General features: G+C 43.8%; 1 protein-coding gene across 7 annotated transcripts in view; it reads right to left on the bottom strand.

Moving 5' to 3' along the window:
• The window catches only part of PLEKHG1 (pleckstrin homology and RhoGEF domain containing G1), a 236,102-nt gene that overhangs the window by 100,623 nt on the left and 115,334 nt on the right, over positions 1 to 20,145 (bottom strand). The window contains exon 1 of one of the 7 annotated variants that reach the window (XM_067011010.1): positions 9,323 to 9,380. The exons of 4 other annotated variants lie outside the window; for them this stretch is intronic. In XM_067011010.1, coding sequence (XP_066867111.1) covers positions 9,323 to 9,329 — 7 coding nt within the window. In that variant the 5' untranslated portion in view covers positions 9,330 to 9,380. Of the gene's footprint in view, positions 1 to 2,130; positions 2,254 to 7,608; positions 7,702 to 9,322; positions 9,381 to 20,145 lie in introns of those variants that run through there. 2 more of the 7 variants (XM_067011013.1, XM_067011012.1) reach the window with 2 other exon arrangements.

Raw genomic sequence — 20,145 nt, 5'->3', positions numbered from 1 at the left:
GTGCATGATACCCATGTGCCAGTAGCGTGTGTGGGGGAAGGAATGAGTATGTGCCCACCTGTGTGTGCAGAAAGAGCTCGGAGGACCAGCCAGAAATCAAGTTGTGACATAACAGTTTCTCCTTCAGAGGATTTGCATTTCTGCCCTGGCTCTGTACCATGGAGGTCTGTATTGCAATCTTTGAGCCTCTGGTTTCCTCACGCATAAGTGAGGCAGCTGGACTAAATGACTTTCCCGGGCCATCCAACGGTGGGGATGCAGCTCCTATACTGAAATCAACACCAAGTCACTGGCTGCCACATCTGCATGGCGCATCCCTAGCTGGGATCACAGGACAAGCAGTAACCACAAAATAGCAATTTTCTTCTCTATTCTACTAATGCCAGGTCTTAGATGATGAAATATATATCACTGACTTTGCCAAAGACTAAAAAACCTCTATTTTTAATTCAGATTAAATCATAATCTATGCTCCAGCTTCCTTCCTGTTCGTGTGGAAATATCAGTCTCAAGGCAGTTAGGAAACAATGATAGCTACATACACAGGCTCCATCTGCACTGAGAACGCTCGGTTCCAAAAACATCTCTGTGCACTTGAGAGGGAGGCTTAGGCTAAATAACATTTCTTAAAGAAAAAGGAGGGGGAAGAAGAGGAGAAATCCAAATAACTTACAATAGCACTCTGAGAAAGTAAACCATCCATAAAGTACACTAAACATTTTCTCAGAGGAAAAAAAGAAGAGGAAGAGAATTCAGTGTCTAACAATAGAGATCTGAGTGAATAAATCCGTCTAGAAAATACAATATAAAACTATTGGGGCTTCCCTGGTGGCGCAGTGGTTAAGAATCCGCCTGCCGATGCAGGAGACACGGGTTCGTGCCCCGGTCCGGGAAGATCCCACATGCCGCAGAGCAACTAAGCCCGTGAGCCATGGCCGCTAGGCCTGCGCGTCGGAGCCTGTGCTCCGCAACAGGAGAGGCCACAACAGTGAGAGGCCTGCATACCGCAAAAAATAAATAAATAAAATAAATAAAACTATTATATGTCACACCCTTTCAAATCCTTAAGTGTGTAGAAAATGGTCATAATATACAGCTGAGTAATATGGGTGGTTTCTAAAACATAGCTACAATATGATCCCAATTTTGAATTTAAAATACTACTTGTTTATTATCCACATGAGAAAAAGATTGAAAGGATATAGAATAAACTACTGACACTGGTTTTACCAGATAGGAGAATGGATGATTTTTCTTTTGATATTTATCTGTAAATATCACTTTTCCTCAATAAGTGTATCACTTGTATAATCTGAAAAAGTTATTTAAAGAAATTAAAAATCACAACCTCAGTTGGTATCAAATATTTTTTAAATTAAAATAATTGATTTTATGTTCAATATGATTAATGAAAAGGAATGCCAAATATATACATCTTCTCTAAAATATATTAGTAACACTAAATTAAAATAATTAAAAAACAACCAAAAAAATCAGATTCTAATGTGCAACAGCATTGACTACAATCCACGCCCTTTCCTCTCCAATTATTCCTGCTAACAAAAGGATTTCTTACCAATAAACACTCACCATGGAAACTGCATTTACTTAGTCAACTTTGGTAACCACCAGACTCAGGCTGTTTCATCACTACAGTTGCTAAGCATAAAATTTGCAAACATTGATTTTGTTCCTCCCGCTTAACCTGCATGAAGCTCATAAAGAAAGCACATGAAAGTACTCGGCAGTCGCTGCACGAACAGTTAGGGTTTTCCTTTTCTCCCCCAGAGTCACCAACATCAGCTCTCTAGCTTATTTCAACCTAACTTTAAGGGAAGATCAAATCCAAACCAAAACAAGGCAAGCACCCTGGAAGGCAGACTGCAGTTCAGATGGAGGGAAAAAAATCACCTTCTAGACTAATTCCATTGTTGGAGAACTCTTTTCAGTCCCTCGCGTTCATAACAGAACAGTTGTGATAGATGCAAGCAAGCTGCTGGCGCTGCGCAGTGTGGTGGAGAAAACCCCTGCGACAGTTTCTCACCAAGGCTGATGGGCTCTGCTGCTCCAGGGGGCAGGACCGAGGGTGTGGGGCATGGATTCCCCGGGCACATCCACATCTGCACCTACCTGGGCTCTACCCAGGCAGAGCCGCATTGTCTGCCTTCAGCTGATGCAGTGACCTCACTGGGAGCTCAGTCAGGTAAAACCAGAAGCCTTTACTAGTCTGTGCAGCTCCTTCCGTAGAAATATTGCATGAGTCAGCTTTTATCTCTCAAAACCCAACACACAAAGCCTTTACGAAAACCTGATTGGCAACTTTCTCCCTGCCTTTTTCCCCCTGGTGTGCAGACCAGACTTCAGCATCACTAAGAGCCTTAAATGAAACATGACATCATTCAGCTGAGAAACAGGACAATAGACAGCACTGTGGGTAACTTGAAAATGCACACTTCGCTGAGCAACACGCTGCGGCTGCCATTCTTTTGTGAACATCAAATACAACCCACACTCTCGACTACAGCTGCTTGGGCTCTACCTTCCTGGCTCTGGCCACCGTTCTCATTAAACTCCACAAAAGCGGCAAGGTCTCAGAGCTCTCATACTTTCAAGTTCACTTCCCGAACTGCGTCTGTTTCAAAGGAAACGGACACATCTTTCGCATAAGTTTTAAAGTGAAGTTTGGGGGTGGGGGTGGAGAATAACACACAGTTGAAGGAAGTTTGAATCCTTAGTTTCCCTTAACGAGACAATTAATACAGTTTTAAGTATGTGAAGTTACACCAGAATACATTTAAGCTCGAGTATTTTAAAAACAGAATTGAAAAACCTATCTGAAGACAAATACCTAAAATGTAAACTTAAGGCATTTCTTAGGAAAACAGTTTAGTTCTGTGACTTTATATTCATAAATACTAAGTAGTGGGCTTCCCTGGTGGTGCAGTGGTTAAGAACCCGCCTGACAGTGCAGGGGACATGGGTTCGAGCCCTGGTCCCGGAAGATCCCACATGCCGCGGAGCAACTAAGCCCGTGCGCCACAACTACTGAGCCCGCGTGCCACAACTACTGAAGCCCACTTGCCTAGGGCTCGTGCTCCACAACAAGAGAAGCCACTGCAATGAGAAGCCCGAGCACCGCAACGAAGAGTAGCCCCCACTCGCCGCAACTAGAGAAAGCCGGCGCACAGCAACGAAGACCCAATGCAGCCAAAAATAAATAATAAATAAATTAATTAATTTTAAAAAATATTAAGTAGTAAAGACAGAATGATCTTACTCCCATACTTCGGTAGGAGAGACCTTGGAATTATATTGGGTTTCCATTTCCCTAAGGCTACCTGTCCTTCTTAAAATGCTATATCTATTTTTATATCAAGATTCAAAAGGTTCTTATTTGAGAAAGATATTGAGTTCTTCAGATGAAGGTCTTCAGTACAAAAGTATTCTTGAAAACTGATACCACTGCACCGTGGGGCTAAAACTCAAAGTATGGATTATGTCCATGTATAGACACCTAAAAGTAAACTATTTCAGAGGATCAAAATCCTTGAAATAGAAGTTCCATTTAAAGCGTTCACCGGTGGTTATGGAAAATAACATTAGCCGATCATCTTTAATACAGCTATTTCTATCATGCCTATTAAGTGATTTTAAACTAACAACATAATAGGATAATTTGTTTTAATGCCTATTTCCTTTCAAATAAGGCTGAACATATGCGGGGCTACATCAGTGGGCCGTTTTGGTGGAAATTTATCAATCAGTTCAGAAGGCAACTTGTTTCTCCCCCACAAAACTCACCAGTTTGATGGAAATCACTAAGTCACAGATGCTGAAAAGGTAGTTTGAGAGGAAGGGCCCACCCTGGGCTGTGGGGACTCTCTTAGTCCTCTATTCTGTCCTCCTCAGTGATCTCTCTTGCCCCCCGAAATGACAACCCCCAGACCCGTGTCCAAGTCCTCCATTTCTGCTGAACTAAGAGTCAGGTCAAATCTCAGGAGCCCCATCTAATCTTCCACAACCACTCCAGCCCACTGCTCTTTCCATTTGTTGAACGACTGTTTGTTACACTTAGAGTAAGTGTCATGTGGTCTTATATTTATTTTCTAATCGTCTCTCTCCTACCCTGGATTATTAGCTTGGGGAACAGGGACCCTTTCGATGCTGTAGATTTGATATTCATGTGGAAGACACAAAGATCTAAATTCTGTGATGGGGTGGCATATACAGAGGCCCCTCGGCTTCTTTATTTTGGCCACGCCACGCAGCATGTGTGGATCTTTGTTCTCTGACCAGGAATCAAACCCGCGCCCCTTGCAGTGGAAGCATAGAGTCTTAACCACTGGACCGCCAGGGAATTCCCTCTTGGCTTCTTATTGACTCATTTGTTTCCTGTGCATATCCGCAGATGACAAGTTAACTCCTTTATCTTCCAATAAAATTTTATTGCACTTGATTTTTGCGTGTGTGTGTGTGTGTGTGTGTGTGTGGCCAAGAAACGTATTTTTAAAAAGCCATTTCTGAGAGATGCTGTGTACATTACAAGTGAACAAAAACAGCAAAGCTACTTTGAGTGTAGCTACTGGGCAGTCTGTAACTTCGACATTGGACAAGTGACTTAGCTTAAAGGGCAGCTTTGAAGGGACAGCACAGGCCATATATGTCCCATGAGTCACTCATGTGTTCACCTGTGATTACTGCTTTAGCAAAATCATCAACTTGTATGAGTAAAGACCTTTCAGGGGCTTCCCTGCTGGCGCAGTGGTTGAGAGTCCGCTTGCCGATGCAAGGGACGCAGGTTCGTGCCCCGGTCCGGGAAGATCCCACGTGCCGCGGAGCGGCTGGGCCCGTGAGCCGTGGCCGCTGAGGCTGCGCATGCGGAGCCTGTGCTCCGCAACGGGAGAGGCCACAGCGGTGACAGGCCCGCGTACCACAAAAAAAAAAAAAAAAAAAAAAGACCTTTCAGATCGCTTGCAAGGAACCACCCTACACTGCATCCATAAACATGGAGGGTTCATAGAATTCTGAATCTAGGTTTTTCTTTAAATTTTAAGCTTTTTCAGAGAGCCCGGAACACACACACACACACACACACACACACACACACACACACACACACGCACACACAATACACACACACATTTTGTCTTTATATTTATCCCAGCACCAAGCATAGTTGTATCTGCAGGTTCTGTATCTGCAGGTTCCACATTCACGGATTCAACCAACTGCAGATGGAAAATATTTCAAAAGAAATATTTCCAGATAGTTCCAAGAAACAAAACTTGAATGTGCTGTGCACTGGCAACTTCATAACATTTACGTTGTATTTACAATTATTCACATGGAATTTATATCGTATTAGCTATATATTGTATTAGGTATTATACATAATCTAGAGATGATTTAAAGTCTACAGGAGGATGTGTGTAGGTTATTTGCAAATACTACACTGTTTTATAGAAGAGACGAGCATCAGGTAGATTTTGTTGCTGAGTGAGTTTACACATGAGTAGTGCATAGGGCCTAGGAGGGATGATACAGACAGGCAAGAGCAGAAAGGAAAGGAAAGGGAGGAGAAAGTTACATTTCTTGAGCAACATTCAAGGTTCTTTCCCACCAGAGAGCAGGGGAGCTCTACAGTGTTTTCTTCAGGCCTCTCATCGCCCCATCTCAGCTCTGCGATGGCTTTGCTCTCCAGGCCCTCCCATCTCATCCCACACGTGGGTTACCCTGGGCAATCTTAGCAGGTCTTGCAGGCGCCCTGCCGTCTTGCTACTGGACTTTCGTGCACGCAGCAAAATCCATCCCAAGACATGTAAAAGGAACAAATACTAGTGCCGCTTCTGGCTGCATATTTTATTTGCCAATATTAATGGGAGGTGAAAAGATTGTTTTGGCTCAGCAAAATCTCTTTTTAAATGATAGTGAGATTGGCCACAGATAAATGCACATTTATGCCTTGTTAGGTGGAAAAGACACTCTCACTGGAACGCGGCTCTTGTTAATTCCCTCACAACACTGGTTACAGGAAGCACAGGAGCTATTCACAGTATCCTTCCTGGCCAGGAGTGGGAGACCCAGGGGTAAAAGAGAAGCACCCAGAGGACATGCCTGCAGCCAGCAGGACACAAACCAGCCATCGAGTCAACTGCAGGCCAGCCTTGTGGCCTAACTGGAGGAAGACCAGAAAGCCCTGCCATTGAAAAACTCCCTTCCCGGAAGTCTGCCATAGCGCCTGCAAGTCCACTGTGAGAAACCAATTCTTTTTGGTTTAAGGTAAAAGTCGTCAGTTAAAACGCTAATATCCGCTGGGAAGGGTTATGGAGTCACTGCCGCGGTGGTGTCGTCCCCCTGAGCCTCCTTCTGAGGGTCCACAGGGGTGCTTTGGAAGGAGATGGGAATGGGGTTGCGTGGCAGGGCTGTGAGGCTGCCGAGAGAAGCACAGATAACACGCGGCGCTGGGGGCTTAGCACGGTCTGACCTAACGGACAGACTTGTCTGACTCTGCAGCCAGGCAACAGCTCCAAGCAGCTGGGCCACGAAGGATGAAAGAATGGCCCGGAGAAAGGAAGGAGGGCAAAGAAAGGCATGCACACATTTTTCAGATCCAAGGAAAGATTTTGCTTTATATCATCCAGGGAAGGCAGATTTAGACAATCATCTTACATTTTCAGATGCAAAGGCGCTGGAAGTTATAAGGGGTATTTCAAGTCACAACTCATATTTTATATATGGAGCATAACAATTTAAAGGCTGGAGCCGCGGGGGAGGGAGAGGGACCTGTTTATTTTGTAGTTTAAGATATTGACAGTGTGACACATTTCCCAATACAAATGGTAAAAGCAACTGTTTTCTAATGCACAGGCCACTGACAAAACACATTTTTTTTCTTTTTTAGTCTGTTAGGACTTTTTTCTTTGAAAGAAAAAAGCATGAAATTCCATTTTCTAAGCGCATGCTACAGAATAAAAGTGAACATTAAAGTCAGTTGCATGCCAGGAGGTGTCACACATCCCAGTGTCCCATTGATGTCCCTTAGGAGGACACGGTGACCTTCCTCCTGAAAGTGAGATATCATGTACTAACACCCTTCTGCACTGCAGTCTTTGTTTATTAAAAATCTCTATACACTATTCCAGACTACTCTCAACCCAGAAAATGTCACCAGCTATAAACTGCCCTGCTATTGTTATAGAAACCAAACCATATACTTTGCTAAACAAACAAAAGAGCTAATCTGTTTTTTTTTCTTTCTCGAGGACTATTTTCAAAGTGAAATGATTTTAATGATAAGCTACTTCGTCTTCACAAATTTAAGAAGTGTTTACTCTCAGCAAAAGACATAGGTTTCAGGCAGACACAAGCCCTCAAGTCTAGGAGATAGTAAATGAAAGGAGTATTATTTTTTGTTAGTCCTGGAGTATTGAATCTAACACAGGAAACCAAACAATAAATAATCAGTAGTTACCAGTATTCAAATGATCCAACTGAAAATGTAATTCCTCATCCCCCACTGCATGAAAATGTCAGTACTGAGGCATAATGGTAAGAACTTTAGAAAACAAGCCCACAAATTCACAACACTTTTCCACGGCTCACCCTTACCTTGCCAATCAAGTCACGATTTAACCTCTCCAGCATATACCACTCTGCCATGAAAACCACCGAGATGTCCCGGAAGGGCACACGTCCTGGGGACTCTAAAATTGTGCTGTTTCAGGAGGTCCTCCGTGGGCTCACTCTATCTCTGTGATAGTCATTAGCTCTGTTTTTCATGCTGTCTTTTTATTAGGATATTTTGGTCTTTACAGTCCAGAGACGATGAAATCAAGTCTCAGTTATTTCTGAACAATTTTTAGACATCAAGCAAGCAATATGTTACAAATAGTCTTTTGCTTTCAATACTAGATCAGTCCCATCTTTAAGGACACCATGGGAGGACTCTCTGTGCTAAGCACAATGAGCTAATTATCCCTCTAAGAATGCAGTCTGTTTCCAGACACATTTTTCTCCAGGAGATAACACACATCTAATCCATTCAGAACTAAGGGCATTCAACACAATCTATACTTTGGAAAACACTCTTTAAAAAAATGTACTTGAACTTGTAGACGCTTTTGAAATCCTGCAGCAGTATTGTCCAAAATGATCATTAAAACAAGAATCTATTATAGTTTCAGGGTGACAACCATGGAGGTTCATAACCCTTATGCCAGCTTGCAAAACCATTTCACATCCTGGCAGGGGAGAGAGACAGCCCCCTTGGCCAGCCTTTTCCCCCCACAGCTCCGAGAGGATGGAGGGATGGGGAGGGCTCGGCTCGACCCCTCCAGCTGCATCCTCATCCTGTAGACTCCGAGATGGTGGGTTCAGAGAGACAGTTATCAAAAGTAGCGGTGGTGAGGATGTAAGCTTGCGGAGGAAACACAGACAAGCCACCCAGAGTGGCTATGAATCAATCCCTCCAGCAACTGCCATCTTTTAGCATCACCACCATCAGTCTTCTTCCCCCAATCTCAAGGCTCCCTTCAGTGTCACAGCGGCTGACAGCTGAACCTCCAGGTGTACGACCTGAGAGCAAATGGAGCCATCCCGGGGCGGCGGGGGGCGGCTATCTAATTTCCAGAACTGAAGTGGGGTGGTTGGGGCTTCTATTCATTTGGTCTCCTTCAACTACTCGCAAGGACAACCCCGTCCAGGCAGAAATGTGTAAAAAAAGGTCAAATACAGACCCCACTCCCGGAGAGCAGAGCTTCTTCCTCTCTAAAGGACTCAGTACTTTCTAGGTTTTTTCTTCTCAAAACCGAAGAAGGCAATGAGGCTGCCGCCTTTGCTATGGTATTACAGCGGTCTCAAATACCCGTCTGCTGCCATGTGTCCTGGTCTTTGCCTTTCAGAACTTTGGCACACACAGCAACGACCTGCTGATCTTCTCCCTCCACACCCTCTCTCTGCTTTAGCTAAGAGCAGCCACCCCCTAACTCAGCCTTGCTAACCGGCTGCCTGGTAAACAGGTTCCGCTGGGCTCAGTGAACGGACATGGCTTTGCCTTCCGGAAGTTCCTGTCCAGCGGGACCGCACAAGCCATCAGATAAGTAAAGACAAGCGTGACGGAGCAACAGCTCAGATGTAACAAGAACTGTATCCGTAAACATTTGCTCTGTTTTCCTAAACTTGTCTCTCCCCGTTTTCAAACTGCCCTTCAAGTAATACGGAAAGTGGATAGAAACTTCACACTGACAGGAACGTCGAGCTGATTGACGTTGCCTGCGCTTATATTTCCTTTTCAGTCTTAGAGATCGAGCGCTGTTGGACTCACCTTTCATCTTCGGTTTAAATACTTGGCATCCAAGCTGAGAGCCAAACTTGCTGAGAGTTTTTGTGCGTCTAAACACTTGCCTAATTCCCAGTTCTCACAGAGGTACGGGAAGTAACTTGTTTATGTTAACAGAACAAAGGAAAGGAAATAGGGCTGTCTGTTAGCCTACAGGGTTAACCTTAATTAGGCCAAGAAACAAGTGTCACCAAATTTATTTTGGTTTGTTCTGAATAAAAAAAAGTCCAAGTTCTTTATAAGTAGATGAAAGGGAAAAAAAAGAGAGAAAGAAGGAGAAGAAGCCCAAACATTTATACGAGCTACAGGAAAGGTGGGATGATGGGAGAGTTCCTTCACTACCACTATGGTCTAGTTTCTGCCTTTTCTTTAAGGAACATGCATTATTTGTGCAATTAAAGTAGAAGAAATAAAATAAATAAAATTTAAAATGTATGTGAAGGCGATTCCCCACGTGCGGACCCTTCCCCGCAGCACCTTTCTCCACACACCCTGCTCCCTGCTGGCTGGCTTCCAGTTGGCTTTGGCTAATGGGAGACACCAGTATTATGAGGCAGGAGGAGAAGGAAATAGGGGTTTACCTGCCTGCCCCCCAGCTGATGAGGGGTCTGGGGTTTAGCCGTGGCTGCATCCAAGGCAGCCCCGCCTTCACGGTCCCAGCTCTCACTGGGCTCCCCTAACTCCACGGTGTCCCCTTGGCCGTCGAGGGTCCCTGTGGCTCTCCCCAAGAATGGTGGTTAAGGCTTCGCGCCATGGCTGCCGTCTCTGGGTGCTTACACATTCCTTGCTGGCTGCCATGGCCTCACCACCTTCAGGGAAGTAGCCCCTTCATTAAACTCCATTTGAACCAGCCGAGCGAATCCAGTTTCTTGCCAGGTCCCCGGCTGATACAATTTCACAGCGACTTCAGACTCTCTGCTCTGAAAAGCTGACAACAGTTTGACTTCACAGGCTTAGGCCTCAGGTTTGACCAAAGCTTTTCACTAGGTGGTATACTGCCCAATTTTTAGCCCTTTTTTGTTTTACTGGCTGCTTCATTCAGCTCAGTGAAATAAACAATTAGAACTTATTCTATGCCAGAAACATATTTTGAACTTGATATCTACTGATATATTTGTTAACTCAACAAATATTTATTGAACAGCTAGTATGTGCCAGGCACTATATAAGCACTAAAGATAAAGCAGTGAAGAAAATGGGTAACAACCGCTGCTTTTACGGAGTTTATTTGTGGGTGGAGGATAGCTGGATTAAATTCCCACAATACAGGATTTCAATATTGGAAAGTTACTTTGAGGTTTTCTAATCTAACTTCCTATCTGGTGTTTGAATGATCACTTACGATAGCTCACCAAGTATGGCCAGTCTCAGCTAGGAGACCGTTAGTTACCAGACATTTGACCCCTGCTCAGCTAGTACATCACACTTTGGGCAAGCTAATCTTTATTAGATTTAAAGTAATCTAATCTTTATAAAGTCCTTTCTCACATTGAGCTGAAGTTTTTCAAGAACCACTACAGGAAAACACATGTCAGATCACACCTCACCTCCATTTTGAAGTTCATTAATTATCTGAGATGCTACCAGGTCTCCCATTCATACTTGCCTCTTCATTCAAGTATCTACTGAGTAACCACCCTAAGTGATTCTGGAGGCAGGGTTCAGGGGGGTGGTAGGGGGAGTTGGCCCTAGTGCTGTGGGAAGCATGGGATCTTGCTGAAAAAAGGCACCACCCCCGGACCGCGTTCTTCAGGCGTCTCAAGATCTTGCTTTTCTGCAGCTTCTACCAAAATGTTTTCAGAATCTCCACAATCTTCATGCCTACTTACCCCTGTAAAAAATACTGAAAAGATACCACTTTGGGGAATGTCCTCCGGGAAAGAGATGTTCTCCTCGCTCCTCCTATGTCAGATTTTTAGATGCAGCAACAACAGTCTGTCCTCAGAGGGCACAGAGTGTGGCCAGGGAGACAGACACTGAGCGATCACACGAACAAGTGATTAATTCTACGTGAGATGTGGACTTTGCAGAGAAGGCACGGGGGGCTGCGAAAACATGTCCAGGGGAACCAGGGCAGGTTTGGGGTGGTCAGGGAAGGTTCCCCGTGGGAAGGGTGTGTGAACTGACATCTGAAGGCTGAGAAGAACTTAGCTGGGGGAAGCCAGGCAGACAGAAGAGACCATCCAGATCATTTTACTTCCCGAAAGCGTAGACGGCTGGTGTACTTGGCATTAAGCCCATGGTGACCATTCAACCTAGATTTTTCTCTGGACAATCTTGTTTGCCAATATAATATTGCATACCACAATTAATAACTATGTTTACTGTAACTCTGCCCCCTTATTAAAGAATCTTCTAGTTTCCTTCTCTACTCTGGGTGACCCATCTTCTAATCTGCACACATCAGCCTCTCTCTTCTGGGCTGTTCTTTCTCCCCCTCCAGACACTGGGCAGAGCTGCTTGGGCAGTAACCGTGACTGTTCTTGTGCAACCACTTGGACAGGGCGGCTTATAAGGTGTGGTTACAGTAAATCACAACGTAAACTTCCCTGTCCAGCATTTTCATCTAGGTATAATCAGATGAAAAGGAACATCAAAGGAGCCTGAAGAGGAGAAGCGGTCACAAAAGGACAGCCTGGAGGAGGGGCCGTTCCACTCAGCTGGTGGTGCCACTACTAGGGGACTTAGGGACTGACTGCGCACACGTGAGTCTTGAGTACTTCCCTGGACCACTTAGTCACCCATCTCAGGACACCCAAAGCCAGGGACAAATTCCTGGTGCCAGTGTGGCTCCGAACAAAAGACACCTGCTTAGGAGTCTATGCCGATCAGGACATGACAAAATGTAAACCCCAATGAACACAGCTGCTCTGAGAATACTGGGGTATTAGATTTTTCACAAGGATGGTTGGTTATCATCCTAGTGATGTCATAGTAAAAACCACCCCCAAAGCTGAACTTATTTTGTTCAATCCAAATCATCATTCAGAGCTTGTAACATGATGCATGGAGAGGACATAGACCCGGAGCTGAGATGTGTGGAATCACAGTTCTCCTAGACAGCTGGGTCACCTTCGGCAAGTCACTCACCTCTCTGGCTTCCAGATTCTCTCTAGATTAGTAAAGTGGAAACTCTGGAGCCTACGGCATTCAAGAATGCTTTTGCAAACTATTATATAGAGAATGAATAAACAACAAGGTCCTACAGTAGAGCACAGGGAACTAAATTCATATCCTGTAATAAATCATGATGGAAAAGAATATGAAAAAGAACAGATATATGTATAACTGAATCACTTTGCTGTACAGCAGAAATTAACACAACATTGTAGATCAGCTATACTTCAATATAATAAATTAAAATTAGAAAGAACGCTTTCCAAATCTTCGAATCCAAGATTCCATGGTTTGGGGTGATGTGTCGAGTCAATGACCCACTTCTTAACTACACAGTCTCTCATATAACTCAAGGATCTTAAATGTGGTCCCTGCTATTATGGTCAGAAAACCATGAACTGATACAAAAACCAGGAGCATAGGGCCTTTGTATAGGGAAACTGCTTTAAATTATCTATAATTTCTCATGTGGCAGAAGTTGTGATAAGACACCTTAACCCATCTGACAGTGTCTGAAATTGGAATTCAGCTCTATTTTCAGGTGTACATCTCAGATTCTATGTGGGGAGCCGAGGCTGGGCCTGGAGGTGAGAGACCTGATGATAGTGAAAGACTTGGTGGTCCTGGGAGAGACTGGGGAAGGAAGTCAGGCCTGATAAATAGAACTACTGGGGATGCCTGGTGCAACCTGAAGACTCGCCCAGAAGTTGTGATCTGAGGCTGTGCAGGCAGAGTGTGACCTGAAGACTTGTTATTTGTCAACACTGGGTTTAAATTTTTTGAATTGATAAACCAAGTTTAGTTTAAAAATCAGGCTCTTTCAAAAATAGCAATGCAAAAAAAAAAAAAAAAGTAAAAATCAGGATATTTCACATATAAATCCAGATTTTTCTGCTTGGGGAGGAGGTGCCAAGAAAAGAACCAATAAGCATCCGTCACCACTAGCCTTATATTCCCACTCAGAGCAACGGGTGGGGCTCAGCTTGTTCCCTTCACCTTGGCCGTGCACTTTCTAGTTTGCTGCAGGCATCACCACTCCCTTTATTTATTTATTAACATCTTTATTGGAGTATAACTGCTTTACAATGGTGTGTCAGTTTCTGCTGTATCACAAAGTGAATCCGCTACACATATACATATGTCCCCATATCTCCTCCCTCTTGCAGCTCCCTCCCTCCCACCCTCCCTATCCCACCCCTCTAGGTGGTCACAAAGCACCGAGCTGATCTCCCTGTGCTATGCGGCTGCTTCCCACTAGCTATCGATTTTATATTTGGTAGCACCACTCCCTTTAGTATCTTACTCATCTCCATTCACTCTTTTTTTTTTTTTTAAATAAAACCTACACTTTATTTTATTTATTTATTTTGCGGTACGCGGGCCTCTCACTGCTGTGGCCTCTCCCGTTGCGGAGCACAGGCTCCAGACGCGCAGGCCCAGCGGCCATGGCTCATGGGCCCAGCCACTCCGCAGCACGTGGGATCCTCCCGGGCCGGGGCACGAACCCATGTCCCCTGCATCGGCAGGCGGACTCTCAACCACTGCGCCACCGGGGAAGCCCTCCATTCACTCTTTTATAGGACCTGCCTGGCTCTGGAGCCTGGAAGTACTTGACTCTGTGTCACACTCATGGACCCTTGGACACTACACTGTATACTAGGTTAGTAGTTCTAGAACGACCAGATTACTAGAAAATGATGTTGTAAGAAAACTTTATTTCTCTTCAGTTTGTAAGTCATGTAAAAGTGAAACATGAAGAATTAAAAATATCACTTGTTGTTTGTTACTTTATACAAGATTAGGGAAAAAAAAAATGTACCACAAGACCAAAACCATCTTGGAAAGATTCAGTGAAGGAGTAAGGGAAAAATGTTTATAGTAGCCGGGTGGGAAGAATGTTAATTGCAGGTCAGGAAATGGGAACTGTCTTTATTTTTTTTTTAAAGATAGCTGAGTTAAATTTGTTTTATTTTATTTTTTGGGCCATGCCAAGGCTTGCAGGATCTCAGTTCCCTGACCAGGGACCAAGCCCCTGCCCCCTGCAGTGGAAGCACTGAGTCCTAACCACTGGACCGCCAGGGAAGTCCCTGGAACTGCCTTTACCATTTAACCTCATTAGCTTTTGTTTTCGTTTGCCACTCTTACTATTAATTAAAGTCTTTATTCTACTAGTGCCTTCACAAACCTTGAACATATCAATAAATGTTACAATTTGTGCAGGGTCTCTATGGAGAAATTAAGGTGGAAGAAGCAGTCGAGTTGGTAATTCTGCCAAAACAAACACCCAGGTGACTCGGTGTCATAGTTTTTGACATTTAAAAATACTGGGACAGTAAGACCAAAATCACAGCCCTGGAAGAATGACACACTGAGTTGTCCAGCAACACTTGAGGGTCCCTTACAAAGACTGAAGTCAGGATTCGTTTTTGATACCCTTCTGAAAGACAAGCCAAAATCGACTATAAATGTTAAAATTCACATATCATATCCTAATCTCAGAGAACATTGGTTTTGTTGTACCTTTTAAAAAATAATAGGACAGGGGCTTCCCTGGTGGCGCAGTGGTTGAGAATCCGCCTGCCGATGCAGCGGACACGGGTTCGTGTCCCGGTCCGGGAAGATCCCACATGCCGCGGAGCGGCTGGGCCCGTGAGCCATGGCCTCTGAGCCTGAGTGTCCGGAGCCTGTGCTCCGCAACGGGAGAGGCCACAGCGGTGAGAGGGCCCGCATACCACACACACACACACAAAAAAAAAAATAATAAAAATAAAAAATAATAGGACAGAAGTTAAGACTTAAAGAGATCCTAGTCCCATCAAAATAAACAAGGGCTATAAAATTGGGTTTATGGGCAAGAAAAAAAAAAAAAAAGGAATAAGCAGTCCCCTTCACTGGGAAGAGCATTTATTCATTTTGACACTGAGCGTTTAAGAAGATATCTAGAGGCATTAGTTAATCATCAGCATTTTTCCTAGAAAGGGGAAAAAAACCCCATCCTGTACCCCAGCCCAGTGTTTATTTCTTCCTGAACCCTGGAGATAAAAGTTTTAATACACAGAGGCCTCAACAAGGATTTGTGAATGTACCCAAGTCCTTTTGAAGAAGAAACATCTCTGATATGTGATCTCTTTCCTCTGGAGCGTGAGGAGGAGGGAATGGGTGAGGGGGATAGAAAAACAAAACCAACTACTTTCCCCTAATCCTGATGTGGTAGAAAAGCAGAAAGCTAAAAGCTTCCCTGAGGGAAAAAGCTCCTCCAGACTGAGATGGATCAAGCAAGTCTAAGGAACTTCAGGCTACTTAGCTTGCTGACGTTTCTCCTCCCAATTCTGAAGTGAGTTTACGAGGCCACAGGTTTTCAGCACAGGTGAGCCTAGACATTCAGGCTAGGGCCAGAGCAGACATTCACTCTGAGGGCCAGAGCAGAGCAAGGCCTAGGAAACCCTGATTCAGGCCAAAAGAGGACAGGCTGGTACCCATGTCTTTCTTTTGGGATGCTTTTCTGGAAACCCCATGATGAGAAAGTGCTAGAAAGCAGGGTATTCTTTTCTTAATAAATCCCATGCCATGATATTATTAAAAAAAAAAAAAAAAAAGGTCCTCTGGAAATGCCGATGGCCGACAGGCACGTGAAAAGATGCTCCACATGGTAAGTAATCATCAGGGACATGCAAATTAGAACCACAACGGGGTATCACCCCACACCTGTCAGAATGACTGTCATCAAAAAGAACACAAATAACAAGTGTTGACGAGGATGTGGAGAAAAGGGGACCCTTGTGCACTGTTGGTGGGAATATAAATTGGTGCAGCCGCTGTGGAAAACAGTATGGAGGGTTCTCCGGAACTAAAAACAGAGCTACCATTTGACATAGGAATTCCACTCCTGGGTATATATCCAAAAAACAAAAACACTGATTCAAAAAGTTACATGCATCTCAATGGCCACAGCAGCATTCGTTACAATTGCCAAGCTACTGAAGCAACCTAAGTGTCCATCAACAGATGAATGGATAAAGAAGATGTGGTGAATATATATACAATGGAGTACTACTCAACCATAAAAAAGAACGAAATTTTGCCATTTGCAGGAACATGGATGGACTTGGAGGGTATTATGCTAAATGAAATAAGTCAGACAAAGACAAATAGTGTATAATATCACTTATATGTAGAATCTAAAAAATACAACAAACTAGTGAATATAACAAAAAAGAAGTGGACTCAGATATAGAGAACAAGCTAGTGGTAACCAGTGGGGAGAGGGAAGGGGGAGGGGCCATATAGGGTTATTTATATATATATGTATATATATATAGTAGGGGATTAAGAGGTACAAAAAATAATGTATAGGGCTTCCCTGGTAGTGCAGTAGTTGAGAATCCGCCTGCCGATGCAGGGGACACGGGTTCGTGCCCCGGTCCGGGAAGATCCCACATGCCACGGAGCGGCTGGGCCCATGAGCCATGGCCGCTGAGCCTGTGCGTCCGGAGCCTGTGCTCCGCAACGGGAGAGGCCACAACAGTGAGGCCCGCATACCACAAAAAAAAAAAAAAAAAAAAAAGTATAAAATAAGCTACAAGATATATTGTACAGCACAGGAAATATAGCCAATATTTTATAATACCTATAAATGACATATAAGCTTTAAAAATTAGAAATCACTGTATGGTACAACTATAACATATAATATTGTACATCAACTATACTTCAATTTAAAAAATGGGGAAAAAATTTTCTCTGTGTAATCTATTTGTAAATTTTAATGCATCAGTTGTAAACCCAATATTTGATGAATGAAACCGGTGGTCATTACACATCCTCTAAACCAGCATTTTTCCAGGTGTGGTTCAACATCCCTTAAAGCACTGTTATGGACTGAATTGTGCACTCCCCCCAAATTCATATGGTGAAGTTTTAACCCTCAATGTGACTATAATTGGAGGAGGTAATCGAGGTTAAATGAGGTCATAAGGTTGGAGCCCTAATCTGATAGGACTGGAGTCCTTATAAGAAGAAAAGGCTAGACCCCTCATACACTGTTGGTGGAAATGTAAATTGGTAAGCCACTATGGAAAACAGTATAGAGATTCCTCAAAAAATTAAGAACAGAACTAACATATGACTCAGATATTCCACTTCTAGTTATTTATTTGAAGAACATGAAAATAATAATTTGCAAAGATGTACGCACCCCTCACCCTTGTGTTTATTGCAGCATTCTTTATAGCAGCCAAGATGGAAACAACCTAAGTGTCCACTGATGAATGAATGGATAAAGAAGATGTGATACACACACACACACACACACACACACACACACACGAATATAACTCAGCCATAAATAAGAATGAAATTCTGCCATTTGTGACAACTTGGATAGACCTTGAAGGTATTACGCTAAGTGAAATAAGTCAGAAGGAGAAAGACAAATACCACATAATTTCACTCATGGGTGGAATATAAAATAACAAAACAAACAAACCGAATAAAGCAAAAACAAACTCATAAATACAGAGATAAGATTAGTGGTTACCAGAGAGGAAGGCGGTCAATTGTATGGTGACTGATGGTAGCTAGACTGTGGAGGTGATCATTTTGTAGTGCATACAGATGTTGAATTGTAGTGCTGTACACTGGAAACTCACGTAATAAAAAAGAAGAAAAAAACAACAGAGATCTCTTTCTCTCTCCACTCTGCACAGAGCAAAGGCCATGTGAGGACACAGTGAGAAGGCAGCCATCTGCAAGCCAGGACAAGAGGCCTCATCAGAAACTACCCTGCTGGCACCCTGATCTTAGACTTCCAGCCACCAGAAATGTGAGAAGACAAATATCTGTTATTTAAGCCCGCCTGGTCTATGGTATCTTGTTATGGCAGCCTGAGCTGGTTCATACAATCACCATCAGCTTGTATTTTCAATAAGCAACGAGATTGCTGGACCCTGCCCAAGAACACTAGATCGAAATCTTTATAGATGGGAACCCAGACTGAGCATTGGTAACTACACTCCCTGGGTGATTTTTGTGCATTATAAAGGTGGGAACCATTGTTCTAGGGGAGCTCAAGGCCGTGCTAACCCCTCCCTCAGCCTCCCCTACTCTATCACTCCAAAGAAGAAAAGCTTTGTGGGGTCAATGATAAAATAGAGACCTCAAACACTTAAAATTAGTCTCCCCCAAAAAGGAATAGAATACTATACCTAGAACTAGTCAGAAATCAGGTTGGAGTCCAGGGTGAGGTGCTTTGTAGGAAAAGCCACTTCAGTCTCTACATTTGGGCTTGTTCTGAAAGGATAAGAGGGCCCCTTGAGATCCACATGAGATCTGACCAGTTTTGTTGTAAGGAGACCAGAAGAAGATCTGGGTCTGACGCCAATGGTAAAATTAAGAGTGCATTTGTGCGGTGGCGGATATTCCCCAACCCTCAGGCGCCAGTGTGGAGATGGCTGGGTTGGTACCAGTAGGTCTGCACTTGGGATCCTGGTCATCTCCTCCCTCATTTCAAAGAATCAAGCTAGACTGAGTTTCAACATCCTAACAGGTAAAGAATGGAGTTGGACCATTAACCACTGAGGATACTTTCAGCTCTAAACTTCAAGGACCAACAGAAAATAAATATTTGCTATTGTTAAATTCTTTTCTAAACTCCTCATGAAAATCACCAGAGTGAAGATTCTACTAAGTCAGCCAAATTAGAAAGAAATTGAAAGTAATTTAGTTATATTATCAGGGACAATAATAGTATATAAGCAAATTCAAAGGCACCAAGTATGTTCAATGATATAAAGATGCTACACAAAATCCTACCAGTGTTCAAAAATCAAGGTATGAAACAATAATCAAGGGCTATTTCAAAAACAGCATATTCTCTGGAGGGTGAGACCAGGGCGCTAGGTATTTTTCTCTTAAAGTGATTCTTATGTACTCCCAGGGTGTAACACCACAGCTGTGCTCCAAGAATGTTGCCATACCTCCAAATTAAGGTTAAAAAAAAAAGCAAAACATTTCTTGACTTTTTTTCTACAACAAGAAGTACTCTTCAAGTAGAATAGAGCTTTTCTAAGGGACAGAATAGAATTATATTTTAAGTATTAACTGAGTCAAAGTCTAAAAACCCTCAGTAGATAATCTGTGTAGCCCAACTTGCTTTCACTTTGAATAAGATCATGGGAAGGAGATGGGAAGGTGAGACGCAGTAAAGAATAGTATGATTTTCTCTACTGTGAGGCAGAAAACCCAGGTGTGGCTTCCCCTCCTTGGCAGCTTGGTACCTTTCCAAGTATGCTGGCCATTTTCTCACCCGAAGGCCCACACAGGCAGAAGGAGAATGATGATCAAAACACAGGCTTAGGGGCTTCCCTGGTGGCGCAGTGGTTGAGGGTCCGCCTGCCGATGCAGGGGACTCGGGTTCGTGCCCCGGTCCGGGAAGATCCCACATGCAGCGAAGCGGCTGGGCCCGTGAGCCGTGGCCGCTGAGCCTGCGCGTCCGGAGCCTGTGCTTCGCAACGAGAGAGGCCATAACAATGAGAGGCCCACGTAGCGCAAAAACACAGGCTTAGGTGAGGTCCTCTGATTTTTGTAGGTGCAAATAAAAGAAGCGCTTTTGATGGTGAGAGGTTTCCAGTGCCCTTCAGAAGGTGCTCTACATGCTAGAGCTCTTGACAGCTACTGCGTTGTCCAGTTGTGCT

Source organism: Kogia breviceps, chromosome 13, assembly GCF_026419965.1.
Source record: "Kogia breviceps isolate mKogBre1 chromosome 13, mKogBre1 haplotype 1, whole genome shotgun sequence".
NCBI classification, from domain to species: Eukaryota; Metazoa; Chordata; class Mammalia; order Artiodactyla; family Physeteridae; genus Kogia; species Kogia breviceps.
The sequence above is the reverse complement of the archived record's forward strand: the minus strand, read 5'-3'. Positions and strand labels throughout refer to the sequence as shown.